We start from the raw sequence: 16,595 nt of genomic DNA on the forward strand, positions 1-16,595 counted from the left end.
AAGGCGTGAGCTTTCGAGTGCAAGCACTCTTCATCAGACTATGGACTACCATCATGACAGTGGGAATATACAGCAAAATCAACTCTGTTACATTAGTAGACTGTGTCACACAACCAAATACAGCCAATGATCATTCTTTGTCAGAACAGCCAATCAGTCCCCTGGAATTCAGTTGCCGTTTACAAAAACACTGTGATCAAAGGCTCTCGCCTCACGATATGCTGCTTGCCCCGTCTGTCTCCATAAAACTGGGAAACATTCCTACAAGGGAATGACACTGTCAGAGGTCCCACCCGATTAACTACAGCTGAGTCAAGAAACCAACACAAGCCCTTCCTGTAGCTCAGATGAAAAGAACGGAGAAAAATGGCCACGCTTGGGGTGAAACGAAACATTCCCATGGATTTACATCTGCCTGGTGTGGTAAGCCCCAGAGAGAGATAATCTCCCTTCTGGCACAGCGGTTGCAGCCTAAGCTCTTGGCCGAGGCGGCTGTCAATTGCTGCTCCCTGCTGAATTACAAACAGATATTCTTGCCAGTCTCGCCCATGAAGGACAAACTGACAGCTAATACCGTTACAAAATCAGCCTCAGGATTAGGTTCTGGCAGATCTGAAATGGAGGCAGGATGGACTTCCAGGCTGTAGGTTGAGCTGCTATTTCCCCCCCCCCCCATCCCAAAAACTCATATTGCTGTCCTCAAAAGACTCGGTGTAAGAATTTATTCTGTCAGTCAAAAGAATAATACACAAAAGCTGATGTGGGCGGCCATCTTGAGCAGAGGAGAGTTGGATAAGGAGGAAGTACTTAATCCCTTTCGCATTGGCCGCTTTCCTTCCACTGCTCAAAACCACCCTTGCCGGCTTCTCCTGCCGAAGATCTCTGTTTCTGGTTTCCTCCTTGGGGGGAACCAGCTTGGAAGAGGTGGTTTGAGCAGAAGACCAACAGTTAAGAAACCAATAGGCATATCTCCTCACTGCCTTGCACTCAGATTCATGGAGGATAAGTCTGTCAACGGCTGCTAATCATGGAGGCTGAGGAGAACTTCCATAATCAGAGGCACTTAACCTCTGAATCCCAGAGCCAGGAGGTGACATCAGGGGAAAGCCTCAGAATCTCAACCCTGATGTTAACCCTCTAGACGAACTTGTTGGCCACTGTGTGAGATGAGATACTAAGCTAGATGGATCACTGGTCTGATCCAGCAGGGCTCTTCTGATGTTCTTTAAAAGTCTTTGGAGTCTACAGTCTGTGGTTAGCTATCCAGAACTGGTTGGCTGCAGTGTGAGATAGGATGCTGGTTACATGGACCACTGAACTGATCCGACAGGTTTCCTCTAATGTTCTTATGATTCTCTGTTTCCAGTGATTCCTAGAGCTACCTATGTCACTTCCTTTTTTAAATCAAAAGTAACACACTGACACAGCCGGCATCGTGCCCACAACCTTGGCACCAGTTATTAGGTTCTCTCAGCTTTGGATGTCCTAAAGCAGTGGTCCCCAATCTTTTTATCACCGGGGACCGGTCAACACTTGACATTTTTACTGAGGCCTGGGGGAGGTAGTTTTTGCCGAGGGACATTGCCACTGCCGCCTGAGCCCCTGCTCCACTTGCTTTCCCGCCAGCGCCCCTGACTTCCCAGCAGCTGTGCAGTGCCACGCCGAGGGGGGAACCTAGCCATGGCAGCTACCGGAGAGCACCAAAGTTGAGCCAGCGGCAGAATGGCAGGGCAGCGACCAAGGCATTACCCGGGGAGGAGGATGAGGAGGAGCCGCGGCTCGGTACCGACTGATTCACGGACCAGTACCGGGCCCCGGACCGGGGGTTGGGGACCACTGTCTTAAAGGATTTTATCTGTGCTTTCCCAATAAAGGTCCAAATGAAATACGGTCATTTGATCTCCCTGCATACATTGGTTTGTATACATATCTGGACATTTTGGGCACTGTATCAAAACCTCCGCCGGACAGGATTCTAGACTTCTGATCTCAGTTGTTTACCTCAAGGACTGTGAATCCATCGCAGGAAGCAGGAAGCATTAAAGTCTCAAAGCACGACAAATGCAGTTTTAATATTATATATACATATTTTCCTATATTAATGGCTTGTTGATATTTTGTGACATGCTTTGTGGATGCTCAAGAATGTGTTTGCTTGTTGGCAAACCATCTCCAAGATAAATTGTGTACTTCAGCAATAATGTGTGTTTTGCATATAGGCCATACTTTGAGGGAAACATTGCAAGATCATTTATCATTGCTGTTTGGTTTTTCAAGAAACTTTTATGCACGAAGAACTCCGCTAGAAGTACGGAGCCCCACAAGTGCGGATGTGCTAAATCCTGTGTGGAACGGGGCCAGCAAATTTCCTGTGACCTTCTCCCCACACACATCTGGTTTGGTTGCTGAAGAAGAAGAGTTGTTTCTTATATGCCGCTTTTCTCTACCTGGAGGAGTCTCAAAGTAGCTTACAGTCACCTTCCCTTTCCTCTCCCCACCACAGACACCCTGTGAGGGAGGTGGGGCTGAGAGAGCCCTGATATTAATGAAGAAGAAGAAGAGTTGGTTCTTATATGCCACTTTTCTCTACCCGAAGGAGTCTCAAAGCGGCTTACAGTCGCCTTCCCTTTCCTCTCCCCACAACAGACACCCTGTGAGGGAGGGGAGGCTGAGAGAGCCCTGAGATTCCTGCTCGGTCAGAACAGCTTCATCAGTGCCGTGGCGAGCCCAAGGTCACCCAGCTGGCTGCATGTGGGAGAGCGCGGAATCAAACCCGGCTCGCCAGGTTAGAAGTCCGCACTCCTAACCACTACACCAAGTACTGTTGCAGCCCAGTGGATCTAGTAGAGATCAGCTGGCTGGGTTCTTGAGCCAGTCATCCAGTCGATATTCTACGAGTTCCCAAATCAGCCATATTGTAAGGGGACGTCTTTGTGCAACCACAGGATTGACCCCACCATCAAGGGCTGCCAGCTGGCCTCAAGAAAGAGGGTCTGTCCCTATCCTAGAGTCATAATTCCTCACTGCAGCCCCTGCCTGATAGGGGCGCCAACCTCCAGGTGGGGCCTGGTGATATCTCTGAATCCACACAGATCAGTTCCCCTGGAAAAAATGGCTATTTTGGAGGGGAAACTTACGGCATTGTACTAAATGGAGATCCTTCCCCTTCCCCAAACTTCACAGTCTCCAATTTCCACTCCCCTCAAACTTCCAGAAATTTCCCAACCCAGAGTAAACTCCCATCTCTTACATGCTGAGATATGCAAAATCTGTAGAGTGCATGATTGATTGAACAGGATATGGCAGCTTTTCTCAACTTTTGTACTGTTGAGAAACCCCTGAAACATTCCTCAGGCTTCGAGAAACCCCAGAATTGGCGCAATTGTGCAGAATATGATAGAGAAGCATAACTGTGTACATGCCCACCCCGGGCCCCTCCCCTTCCCATCCCCATCGTTGGCCACTTTGGGAGGGGTGGGTGGGTTAACATGACCCTATATGTTCATATCTCCCAATAAATGTTTAACAAATTTGAAAAATATCTATAAAAATTAATTAACTCCCATCCATTCGGGAAATCCTTCCAGGACCATCACAAAAACCCCAGGTTTCACAAAACCCTAGTTGAGAAAGCCTGCAGTAAGGGGAACATCCTTTAGGGGGCATCAGAGGAGATGTGCAGTTAGCATATTTAGGTCAAGAACTTCTTAGTAATTTCCAGATAATCTCCTCCTGTTTCCTGATTGGCTCAACTGGAGACTTCCTGCACCTTCGAGTCCACTTCCTCCCTGCTTGCCTCCAGAAAAGAAGGGCTGCAGACAACAGTTAGACAGACATTTGGGACTCTCTCTCCTCTCCTATTTCTATGCAAAGGTGTTGCACTTCACAAGATAACGTTTATTCTTTTAAGCAGTCTGATTCTTTGATCTTTGTTGCAAATTTTTACTCTGCCAGTGCTACATATATTGTCCATTTTGGGACACAGCTCAGCCTTGCAGAGGACTTTTCCTCTTTTCTTTAAAAAAAAAAGTCTGTCTTTATATGCAGTTTATGGAGCGTTGTGTCAAAGCAAGCTGATCTCTTGACCAGCCAGTGCTGTTTTCAGCTGGCAAATATTCACAGATGTAAGGTTTCTCCTGGGAGGGGAAAAAAACCCTGTACATGTTGCATCCATTGTGCCAAAAGCTACAGAGATTTGTACTGCAGAACTTCCAGGTTAGTTCTTAACTGATTTAACAATATCCAAAAACTTTGCAAGAAGACTTGGAAAGCATTCTAACCAGCTGAGTATGCCATGCGCCTGCTTTTTATCTGGTCAATACTGCCACCTACTGTTTATTAAAACGAATGGCAGTGCTCTAAGATTCATGTCTGATAGCAATCTTATTTTTAATGCCTCAGGTTTTACCTCAGTCGGGAGAAAAAAATGTCTTTTCTCAGCTTGAAGCCCTCGTTTCTCATACAGAGAATGCAATAAAACCATTTTGATTCTAATGGTTCTCAAGCGTATTGAATTAGGGCAGGTATGATTCACTAAAATTCCATTTTCACACCATTTAGAGCATGGGTAGTCAAACTGCGGCCCTCCAGATGTCCATGGACTACAATTCCCAGGAGTCCCTGCCAGCATTCGCTGGCAGGGAAGCATGGGAACTGTAGTCCATGGACATCTGGAGGGCCGCAGTTTGACTACCCCTGATTTAGAGACTGTAGACCTCTTTTTGCTATTTGATGATCAGAGTTGTCTCGGTTATCCTTGTTTTTTCTAGATTGCAGCTCCCTGTCAATTCCTGGGTGGTCTCTTTATTGGTAACATATCAAGACATAACTCAATCCATTGCAACATATTCAACAATAGTGATCTCCTTACAGTGCTCCTAAAATGAGTACTGCCTTGCTGACTTTTGTGAGAAATTGTATAGACACACTGTTCTGTCTTATCCACCAGTGTGCTTTAGATTTTTTTATGAGATACACGCATCTTGTTGAGTTGGTACTTTATCTTGTTTGCACTGTCAAGTTTTGTTACATTGGGTTGTCTTTTTTGTTCCGTTGTGATGTATTGGCATACACTCAAGGCCTTTGTTCATACGAGCTTAATAACAGGAAAGGAATGGAAAGGGAAGGGAAGGGCAGATATGAATCCTGGTTAGACAACCCTTTAAACGGAGGAACAAAGATGATTTTCACATTGCCGTTCTAAACTGGATGTTATTCATTGTTGATTGGATTTTGAGCAAAGTGATACAGGAACTGGGATTCCATACAGCAAATTTCCTTCCTTCCTGGAAGTGCAAAGGTCATATCAGACAGTGACGCTTTTCCTCCCACCCTTTTTATTAAGGGGAATTTCGTTTTACAATGTCCACCTTCTAAAATCTTGCCCCAGAGTCCTCTGATTCACTTTTTTCTCTTTGAAAAACAGGTGTTTCTCTTTCGTTCCTCTCTGAAGAGAAATCAAGGCAACCTTTTATTGTTTTGGCCTTTGCGGTTGTTTCATGTCTCACCACAAGGTGGCGCACTGGCAGGAAAAGGGGAAGGCTTAGGGAAACATGGCCTGCCTTTGAGAATCGAATGAAATCTCGAAATTTTGCAGAACCTCTCTTCCTTCCCCTCCTCTCCAGATTCCTCGTTGATCAAAACAGATTGAAGTGGAGACTGACTCCAAATTCCTAAAAAAGAATAAAGTAAAGGGAGCACTGTGTTTCAGGGAGAAACTGGGCAATGAGGAATGAAACGAATACCTCTTAAGAACCCTATTCTTTTCTGAATTTGGTATTAAGGCATTTTGTTGTGCCATTCCAAGCAGAGCTGGAGCCTCTTGAGCTCACTGAAGTCATTGTGTCAAGATTAGCACTCTGTTTAGGATGACACTACAATGTTTCCTTCTATCATTTATAAGCGTGAATGCCATAGATGCAAATGTTTGAACTTCTGCAGCAGTAATGGAGGCCCTTCTATCCAAGTGATATAGAGAGGAGAATGTTATTGTCTTTCATTATACCATGTAATCACTTTTGACCAGAGCGACCCTATTTGTACTACTTAGCCCCAATAGGCCTGTTTCCTGTTAATCCCCTTGGGACAGACAGAGAAACAGAGAGACAGAGATATATAATCATAGAATCCTAGAGTCCAATCCCCTCCTCAATGCAGGATCAACCTCAAGCATTCAGGATAAGGAGCTGTCCAGCCGCTGCATGAAGACCATCAGTGGGGGGAGCTCCCGACCTCCTTAGGCAGCCCATTCCACAGCCGAACTAGACTCATGGCTGAACTCGACTCACAGAATCCTAGAGCTGGAAGGGTCCATCCATGTCATCTAGTCCCACCCCCTGCTCAATGAAGGACCATCCTCAAGCATCCAGGAGAAGTATCTGTCCAGCTGCTGCTTGAAGACGGCCAGTGAGGGAGAGATCACCACCTCCTTAAGCAGCCCATTCCACTGCTGAACTCTACTCACAGAATCCTAGAGTGGGAAGGGGCCAAACAGGCCATCTAGTCCCACCCCTTGCTCAAGACAGGATCAGCTTCAAGCATCCAGGATAATGATCTGCCCAACCGCTTATTGAAGATTGCCAGTGAAGGGGAGCTCCCCACCTCCTTAGGCAGCCCATTCCACGGCTGAACTACTCTGACTGTGAAAATTATTCTCCCTGATATCTAGACAGTACTCGCCCTCTCTCTGTTTGTACATGGCCTTTCTCCTCAATGGGGGACCAAAGCAGCTTACATCATTCCCCAGTCCTCCATTTTATGCTCACAACAACCCTGTGAGGTGGACAAGACAGAGAGTGTGTGGCTGGCCCAAGATCACCCAGCTAGTGTATTTAGCAAACTGGGGATTCGAACCCAACTCTCCAAGGTCCTACTCATACACTCTAACCTCTACACCACTGTGGCTCTTGGTCCCCTAACTACTTATCAAGATAGTGCTTGAAGATGTTTGAGTTGCACCTATTACGTTTTTCCCTACAATCGCATTCTATGGCTATATTTAAAGGGTGACTTTGGGTCATTTTTACAACAAATGTAGCTGTTTCCAGAGCCATCCTATGGCTCTTCAAGGTTCTCATTATCATCAGTTGTGTGTCCCTATTGCTTGCGGGGGAGGGGGAATCTTTTCCTCATGTATTTTTATCCCTCTAGGGGTGTATTCAATATTGCATCAGTATACATCCGGCATAAAAACTTGCAAATGTTTATGCCGGGCATATAGCATTGTACTATTGAATCAACCACCAGGGGGAGTAAAACACATATGGACTAGGGGTGGGATGAAGCATTATGGACACAAGTGAAAATGTGGAACAGCTTAATAAAAACAACTGCAAAATGCTCAAATGCATGCAGCGGTCAGTGTTCCTTAGTAAAGATTAATAGTGGACGAACATCTTAGTGAGAAAATATTATAAATATCTAAATCTCACACCTCCTTCCTGCCCCTCCCGTCTCTTCGGTCCTCCCTTCCTCTTCCAACACCTATTACCCAACACCTGGCAGGCTATAAATCATCGATCCAGTAATCTTGGCTGATGCAATGGTGTATAATTGTGGTTCAACATTTTAAAACTGTTTTACATTGTTTTATATTATGAAATACATTGGTTTTACTGAGGTTTTAGGTTCCATAAACTGCCCTGGGATGGCATGTCTGAGAGGCGCAGTATATAAATCCCTAAAAACACAACCAACCAAATGAATAAGCACAAGTGTTTTAAATATACACAAGTGTCTTTTCCTGTAGGAAGGCCCTTGTATCATGATATCTGTTGTTCACCCAATCTCTGATTATTCCAACAAATGTTGCCTCCCCTCAAGTGCATTAATTAAAAGAGTAATTTCCCACTTGTTCAAATTTACAACCCATTTTGGTTGTGTTTAACAATGCCAGCATTGCGTCTTTAGGTTTAAAAAAAATGGACAGAAAAATAAATAATATTGTATCATATAATAATTTGGAGATGCGGTGTTCCTTTTTCTAACATTGTTTGTTGACCCAGGACAGTAGCAAGAGAGGTTGCTATCAAAGATGGGGAGGCTGGAAATAGCTATTTAGGATTTCCTTTTTCCTGGTGCCCATCAAATGTTTATAGAAAGTTGGAGGTATCAAGTAAGGCTTTTGTCCTCCAGAGCTTCTGTTTGGCTATTGGAGACCTGGTTGGCTGTGTAGATTTTTTCAAACTTTGCTTGGCTACAGCTGCCACCACAGCTCCATGATCTTCACTATGTGACCACAGGTCAGCTGAGGCAGCCATTTTGTGACCAGCTGTGCCTCCTGAGGCAGCCATTTAGCAGCGGCCATTTTGTGATTGCGCCCACCACCCTGTGTCAGAATTCCAGAGCTGCCCTCTAACCCAAATGATTATGGACCCCTGACCTATCAGTTTAAAACGTATCACCAATACAATGTCTGTGACGCCATTATCCTGTTTAAGAAAGATCTCATATTTTTATTCGACCCATGCTCACCATAACCTAACCTTTATTGTTTCCTTTCATAGTGTTAGGAGAATGCACCCACCTTGGCCAAGTGTATGCCGACAGAGACGTGTGGAAACCTGAGCCGTGCCAAATCTGTGTGTGTGACTCCGGAGCTGTCCTTTGTGATGACATCATCTGCGACGAGCAAGAATTAGATTGCCCCAACCCTGAGATCCCATTTGGAGAATGTTGCCCAGTCTGCCCGCAATCAACATCAGCACCGGTAAGAGCGCCGTATTTTGACGGAAACCTCCCCGGTCATTGCCTTGGAAACCGTGTTTTCATTTCTTGAAACTTTATGGATGAAAACTTTCCTTGATGGCCTTGCCCCCACTTTGTGGGCCCTAGGTCATTTGCAAGGGTTTGCTCGGGCAATTAAAAACATAAAGCAAGATAGCATCCTAAGAGAAGCAACAAACTACACCAGTGTGGTGAGTTGGTTTAAAACGGGGTGGCCTCTAATCTTGAGAACCAGGTTCGATTCTCCACTGCTCCTCCACACAAAGACTTCTCAGGGTGACCTAGGAACAGAACATCAAGCAACAAAAACTAACCAGCTGGAGAGGAAGCTGCCTGAAAAGGGGGCAGAATTCACAGGTTCATCTTGTAACAGCAGAAACCTGGGCCAGTTCTCTGAGCAAACCACCACACACAACTGCTGGAAGTGGCACAATTCACCTCAGAGACTTGGATGACTCCCAGCTATTAGACCCAAGATGTTGACTAGCATCTCCTTCTGGGTCCATGCTGGCTTGGACCAGCCTTTCTCAACTTTTTTACCATTGAGAAACTCCTGAAACATTTTTCAGGCTCCAAGAAACTCCAGAAGGGGTGTGATTGTGCTGGATTTGGTTGGGAAGCAGAGCAGTATACATGCCCACCCAAATTTCCATGGGGGAACGCAGCCTTTTGAAAGCACTACAGGCTTTCCTCCTCAGAGGTATGCTGTTGCTCATTGAGAGTGGATTGAAATGCTTGCAAATACCTCTGAGGGAATGAATAAATTAATTTCTGCTGGTGTAATGCTGTCATAGCAGAGGTGGGAGGGTGTATGTCGAATAAGGAGCACCTCAAGCTCCCATTGGTGGATGAGGGACTAGGGGCTGTCCATTTCCCCCACACTAGTATGGTGTACTAGTATTTATGCATGCAAAAGTATTTATGCATGCAAAAACAGTCATTTTCATTATTGCTGTAAAAGAAAAGTCATTTTAAAGCCAGTTTTAAATGAAAAGACGCAGTGGCTGCCATGAGGGGGGAATACCGTGTATAATCCATAATACAATGGAAGCTTTTCCATGGCAAAACAAGCTCCATGTGCAGAAATAAAAATAAAACAGTGTCTTTTGGGGCAGACTTTTTGCAAGTTTTCCTGCCATACGTAATACCCCAAAGCAGGGGTAGTCAAACTGCGGCCCTCCAGATGTCCATGGACTACAATTCCCAGGAGCCCCTGCCAGTGAATGCTGGCAGGGGCTTCTGGGAATTGTAGTCCATGGACATCTGGAGGACCGCAGTTTGACTACCCCTGCCCCAAAGACTGGCTTTCAGATGTTTATGCTTGTGTTGGTGGTAATTGCTCACTGTTGCTTCTTTCTGCTTATGTCTCTTTCTAGCCTGTCACGGGCCCTGTGATATCAAGAGGTCCCCAAGGTCCAAGGGGAGATCCTGTAAGTTCAAAATATGTGTAAAGACACATTCTTAAATCTTGTTTGTTTTTAAATCACCATCCCAGAGACCCTCAATGCACAAATAATATTAATCTAAGGCAAGACCCTCAGACTGCTTAAGAAGAAGAGCCCTGCTGGATGAGCCCAATGGTCCATCCACTCCAGCATCCCAACTCACAAAGTGGCCAACCAGCTTCTCTGGAGGGCCAACAATATGGCAGAAAGGCTAAGGCTTTCCTAATAACATAAGCCCTGCTGGACCAGACCAGTTGTCCATCTAGACCAGTATCCTATCTCACACAGCAGCCAACCAGTTCTTTTGGAGGGCCAGAAAAAGGACAGGAAGCCCAAGGCCTACCTAAGAACATAGGAAGAACCCTGCCAGATCAGACTAGTGGTCCATCTAGTCCACCATTCTCTCTCAGACCAGCTCCTCTGGAGGGCCAACAACAGGGCACAGAGACTGAGACCTTCCTTTGATGTTGCCTCCTTGTACTGTATCCTCTGAACATGGATGTTTCCTTTAGTCACCATAGCTAAGAGCCACTGATAAACCTATCTTCAACTAATCTATACTGTCCCCTTTTTAAAACTGCCTGTGCCTATCACCACATGGCAACTGACTAGGCTTCCTTGTAGGTTCAGAAGCTTAGCTCACACTTTGAGGTAGTAAACCCATGTTAGGTATACCACTTTAGAGCATGAGCATGGAGTCCCACGATTCATATTCCTTCAGGTTCAAAATAACCCCTGCACTCAGAAAACTAACTTCTTAACTCCAGTTTTCCATATGAAGGACCTGTTTTGTCCCAAAGAGAATTAGGTCACGTGAGACCATCCTCCTGCAGCCTAAAGTGGTATGATCTAGACACAGTTTTGTTTCGCTTCAATGAGAACTAAGTCAAAGACTGCAGTCGGGCCAAAGTCTAATGCTCCGTTGTCTCAGTGGGAAGGTGTTTTGTTCAGTGGAGACCAGCAGAAAATGGACTATTTCACGTTTTCTTGCAAGTAGAGTCATGGCTTTCTTGAAGTAAGAATGGAGAATAAGAGGGTGAACAAAACGTTATATAAAGCAGCCAAAATAGGTGAAGGGAGGTGAGTGTCAAGAAGGGCTGGCTATCAGTTCAGTCACTTGCCCTTCCCACATTTTTGGGAGATTATCATCCCAGATCCTTCCCTCTAGTGTTTATTTTCACCAGAAAGCTGTTGGTCTGGGGGGGAAGGGATTCATTTCTCTTGCTGTGATAAGGCTGCCAACCAGCTGAGTCTGGGGGAGGTCATGGGAGGGGCACCATCAGCACAACGGTATTATATCATTTCTGAGGAAAGCCTAGAAATGGTGTCATGCTACTCTAGGAATCCCTGGAAACTCTACGGTAAAACATCTTTTCTGGGTTTTCCCAAGCACTGATAAGATGCTGTAATCCCAACGACAATTTTTAAAAATTAATTGGTTATTCCTGCTGGCTGATAGAGCAACAGAGGGGGCGGTTAGCAGGAGGTGTCCTGCCATGGTAGGAGACATGGCAACCCTCTTGGGAGCTGGAGCAGGGGAGCGAATAAGGAAGGGGGGGGTAAGGCCAGAGGAAACTTCAGTAGAGAATAACCATGGCAGAAGAGACAGTTTCTCAGTGGTAGAGGGGAAGTTAAATGAAGCCTGCTCCACTATCCTACCTGCCCCTCTGCTCTGAGATGTTGTGAGAACAGGATTATTATTGTTGTTGTTGTTGTTGTTATCCTTAATTTATGGCCCGCCATTCCCAGTGGCTCACGGCGGGTTACATCAGTCTGAATAAAACCCCGTTAAAAACCCCATTAAAACCCCAGACATTAAAAACATCACAATCCAAATGGACATACTATAAAAGAGAAGAATGGCAGAAAAAAATATCAAGAACCTATCCCTTCTCCCAATAACTCATAAGGGAGGTGGGGGCATCTGAAACTATAGCCGCCGTACACACACTATCCTGGAGGGGGGGCCAACAGATCTTTCTTGACGCGCTGGCCTCAACCATAGACCTGGTGGAAGAGCTCCATTTTGCAGGTCCTGCAGAACACCAAAAGCTCCCACAGGGCCCGCGGGATAGTGGGAGGCCATTATCGCTGCTGCTATTCAATTTCTGGGCAGTAAGTTGAAGGTTGTCATTTTCAGTGTTTAGCACCTAATTTCCCAGTAGAAATAGCTGTGATTTAGCTTGGCTAGAAGATGTGTTCATTTGAGTGGAGAGTCAGCATTTCAAGTAGGGGAAGTTGGGGAAAGCTTCAGGCCCCATACCAAGCCCGAAGAAATGGTGGAACGAGGGGCTTGCTCATGTACTTGCCGTTTCCTCATAGCCTGTGTAGAGAGAGCACTTGGGTTTCTCCCACCGGTACAAAAGTGTCCTTGCACTAAGAAGGTTCATTGGTCCCCCATGGGACATTAAATCTAATGAAAACACAGAGCGTTTTTTTTCAGTCCTAATCCTACACTCTTCTGAAGAACGCCTGTTGGTAAAGGCTACATAAGTTACTGTACATTTCTTGGAAATAGTCGGCCAATTTTATGCATTTTATGTAAACCATCCTGAGCCTCCGGGCAGTATATAAATATATCTTGAGCCTCCAGGCAGTATATAAATATAATAAATAAATAAATTCCTTTCCTCATGCCACTAGAGGATGTGTGCAACCAGATGATAGGAGTGGCAGAATTGTAGCACTCTTTTATGAAATCTCTCGAAACATCCGTCCACTACAAGAACAGAGTACGCTTATATGAGCAGCCAAAACTGATCATTCCTGGTGTATGAAATATGTACTAATATAATATAGATAAACGTATACAAATGTATACAATATATATATTGTTATTGTTATTGTTATTGTTATTGTTATTGCTATTGCTATTGCTATTGCTATTGTTATTTTATTGTTATTTTATTGTTATACTTATGTTATACTTATAACAATCCACTCCAGTTCTCCCAATAAGAAAGGGAATTGGCACATACTATATAGTTTATTTTTATTGTTGTTGTTGTTGTTGTTGTTGATTTTTTAAATGATTCATTATTATTAATATTGTTTTGATGAAAAATCTGTAGGGCCCACCTGGAACCCCAGGAAGGAACGGTTCACCTGGTAATCCAGGGACACCCGGCCAACCTGGTAACCCCGGCCCCCCCGGAAGGTGTGAGAATTGCCCATCTGTCGGTACCGGACCAGTAAGTTGTTCTTTTTTTCTTTTCTTTTTCACCCTGCACTTATTATCCATGGGTTTTCATCTAGTGCTTGCATGCCATCCTGCGAAGAGATCTGTTTTGTCCCCTTTGTCATTATAATTATGCTTCATTGTCAAAAGTCAATGTACAGGTTGAAGACCAGCTTTCTTGTGCTCTGTTGGTCATACCATGGAAGAGTAGTTGGAAGAAACTACCAAGGATGGTGATTGTTGTTGTTTACGAGTATTCTTGAATGTGTCAGTCATTCCCCAAATGTAGCCATTGAGGGATGGAAATGGACTCCAAAATGTTTATACTTTTCGATATTCTCTCCCAGGAATCCGCTTTTTTCTTCTGCCGATCATCTGTCATCCTGTTCAAACACACTCCTGTCCCTTTTGTACATCCAAGAGTAGTCATGCATCCATTGCATCCTTCCTACAAACCATGACTTCAAGCTGATCTTGATCATATAGCAGTCTTACCAAGTACATGCGACTTCCTGTTGCTATGCGTTTTCTCACTGTTTGTGTGCAAGGAAGATTAATAGCACATCCCTGGTCCTATGAAGATCATTATATTGAATTACTGTGCAGAATTATTGGTTGCTTTTTTCCATGGCCATCTTTGTGAAACCGGATGGGAAAGATTCCACAAGGAGATTTAAAAGATTAGGGTTAGGTATGAACAAACTGAAGTGTGTGTGGTGGGAGCCTTCCAAACAAAATGAACCAATTCATGACAGTATATGATGCAATACAATGTACCCCTCCAGGATGTTAGAGGCACTAAATTTACTTTCTCTGATTGACTCTCCTTTACCTGCCCGCCAAGTTTGGTGAGGATTTGATATATGGTGTCTGAGTCCCCCCCTCTCCCCAAAAGTGTCCCCAGGAAAGTTATTTTGGGTAAATGACAGGTACAGTTCAGGAGTGTATAGAATGGACTCTGTGCAAGCTAGAGACCTCAAACTTGCAGGAGGCCTCCCCCCAATTCTCCTCTACGTGCCCTCCATGTTATATGCAGATTAAAGAAAGTCTGGCTGGATATGTATCCATTCTTGAACTGTGACAAACTGTCCATGAATTGCTTACAGATATTGTGAAAATTCATGGCAGTAGACCCACTATGAATTTCAGTTTGTGAACCACAAACGAGCTAAAATATATGTTGAACTTTAGTTCATGAGCTGGGCTGTGCCCATGCCTATCAAAGATTATTTCTTTCTACCTGGGGTGTTTCCACATTAGAGTTGCAAACCTCCGGGGAGGGGGGGAGGGGGCTTGGAACTAAAGCTAGGGATCTGCACAGAAAAAATAATCAGAACTTTTCCAATTTGGGTCAGATCAATTCGGCTGCACCTGAATCACTGGTTTGGATTTGGAGATTCAAAATCAGAGATTCTGGTTCGGCTGAATCGATATGGTGCCCTTATAACCTATGGGGCAATTGAAGTCAGTGGGAAATTTTAACTTTTTATCTATTCTGTGGTCTGGGAGGTGGGAGTTTGAGGTAGAGGTGCCACATGTTGAGCATAGCTGCGGGAGCCTGTCCTCAAAAGAACCCCAATGTTTCAAAACATTTGGACCAGGGGGTTAAATTCTATGGGTACCCAAAGAAGGCGCCCCTTTCCAACCTTCTTGGGAAACAATGGAGGTCAGATGGGTGCCCCCTCTTTGGGTGCCTTTAGAATTGTACCCCCTGTTCCAATGTTTTTGAAACTTGGGGGTTCTTTTGGAGAGTGGTTCCTTCAGCTATGCTGAAAATTTGGTGCCTCTACCAAAACAGAATAGACAAAAGTGCAGAATTTCCCATTGACTTTAATGACCTCATAGGCTTAATGGAGCAGCCAAATCACGCCTGGATTGCTGGATTGTAATTCGGATAAGTCTGATTTTGAACATTTAAAGTGCAGGGATGGGCAATTCGGCTCAGATACAGCAGGAAAGTACTACTGATTAGGGTACTTTTCAGCTTATCCAAGCAGAATCACCCATCCCTACTGCAGACACCACCACCCCCTGTAGAAAATAACCATTTTATAAAATGGATTCTGTTTTCCTAAATTTTCTCTGAATTTAGGCAGATTATGAGAGGGAAGGTAGGAAGATACGAGCCAGTGCTCAGATCTTGTGGCTCTTTCTTACATGTCCAGAGTAATGCCAGTGGCAACTGTGGGGACAGGAAGGAATGTTCCACCAGGTCAGATTGGCCCAAAAATCTTGGAGGGTGTTTTGCCTTCCTCTGGTCATAAAGTTCTCAGGGGGTGGGAAGCTGTGAATGTCCTGCATTGGGCAGGGGTGGAACTAGATGGGGTTCTTTCAAGTTCTATGTTTTTATGCATTGTACCCTGATAAAATCCCTTCTGCCCCCCAAACCCTGCCTTGTCCATGCTCCAGCCCTAAATATCCTAAATATTTCAGAACCCAGAGCTGGCAAACTGATAAAAAGGATGCTTTCTTGTTGCTCAATCGCTCCTTTTCCACTACAGCTAGCATTCTTCAAGTATTTAAAAGCGTGCCATACGGAGGATGGTGCAGAGTTGTTCTCTCTTGCCCCTGATGGACAGACCAGAACGAATGGGATGAAATTAATTCAAAAGAAATTCCATCTAAAAATCTGGAAGAAGTTCCTGACAGTTAGAGCAGTTTCTCAGTGGAACAGGCTTCCTCGTGAGGTGGTGGGTTCGCCACCTTTGGAAATTTTTAAACAGAGGCTGGATAGCCATCTGATGGAGAGGCTGATTCTGTGAAGGTCCAAGGGGGTGGCAGGTTACGGTAGCTGAGCAATTGGGATGTGAGTGTCCTGCATAGTGCACGGGGCTGGACTAGATGACCCATGAGGTCCCTTCCAACCCTATTATTCTATGATTCTACCCAGAACTTAGGGCTACAGTCCCCGCAAAAAAACAGCGATACCCAATTCCCAATGATTCATTAATGCCAGAGCAGGAGGACGACGGGGGAAACAGTGGAATGAAAGGAATGGTCAGTTCTGTTTTCTGGATTCTACTTCAAACAGGATCAATGGATCGTGGCAATTCCAGAATAACTGGCTGGTGGAGTGGTACTCTGAAGGTGTTTGAAAGCTGTCCTAGATAAACTAACCATTAGAATATAAGCAAATAAGAAGGGAAAAAATGGAACATTTTGGCCAGTGGAATGTTTTTGGATTTTGGTCTAATGAGTTTGCTCCCTAAGTTCTCACATGCACCAGAATCCATGAAAAAGAACAGGAA

At 44.8% G+C, this 16,595-nt stretch overlaps 1 protein-coding gene across 1 annotated transcript in view; it reads left to right on the forward strand.

The window, feature by feature from the left end:
* The window catches only part of COL3A1 (collagen type III alpha 1 chain), a 105,793-nt gene that overhangs the window by 28,010 nt on the left and 61,188 nt on the right, over window positions 1-16,595 (forward strand). The window contains exons 2-4 of the mRNA XM_077319444.1: window positions 8,505-8,707; window positions 10,101-10,154; window positions 13,241-13,360. Coding sequence (XP_077175559.1) covers window positions 8,505-8,707; window positions 10,101-10,154; window positions 13,241-13,360 — 377 coding nt within the window. The remainder of the gene's footprint in view (window positions 1-8,504; window positions 8,708-10,100; window positions 10,155-13,240; window positions 13,361-16,595) is intronic.

Source organism: Paroedura picta, chromosome 2 (genome assembly GCF_049243985.1).
Source record: "Paroedura picta isolate Pp20150507F chromosome 2, Ppicta_v3.0, whole genome shotgun sequence".
NCBI classification, from domain to species: domain Eukaryota; kingdom Metazoa; phylum Chordata; class Lepidosauria; order Squamata; family Gekkonidae; genus Paroedura; species Paroedura picta.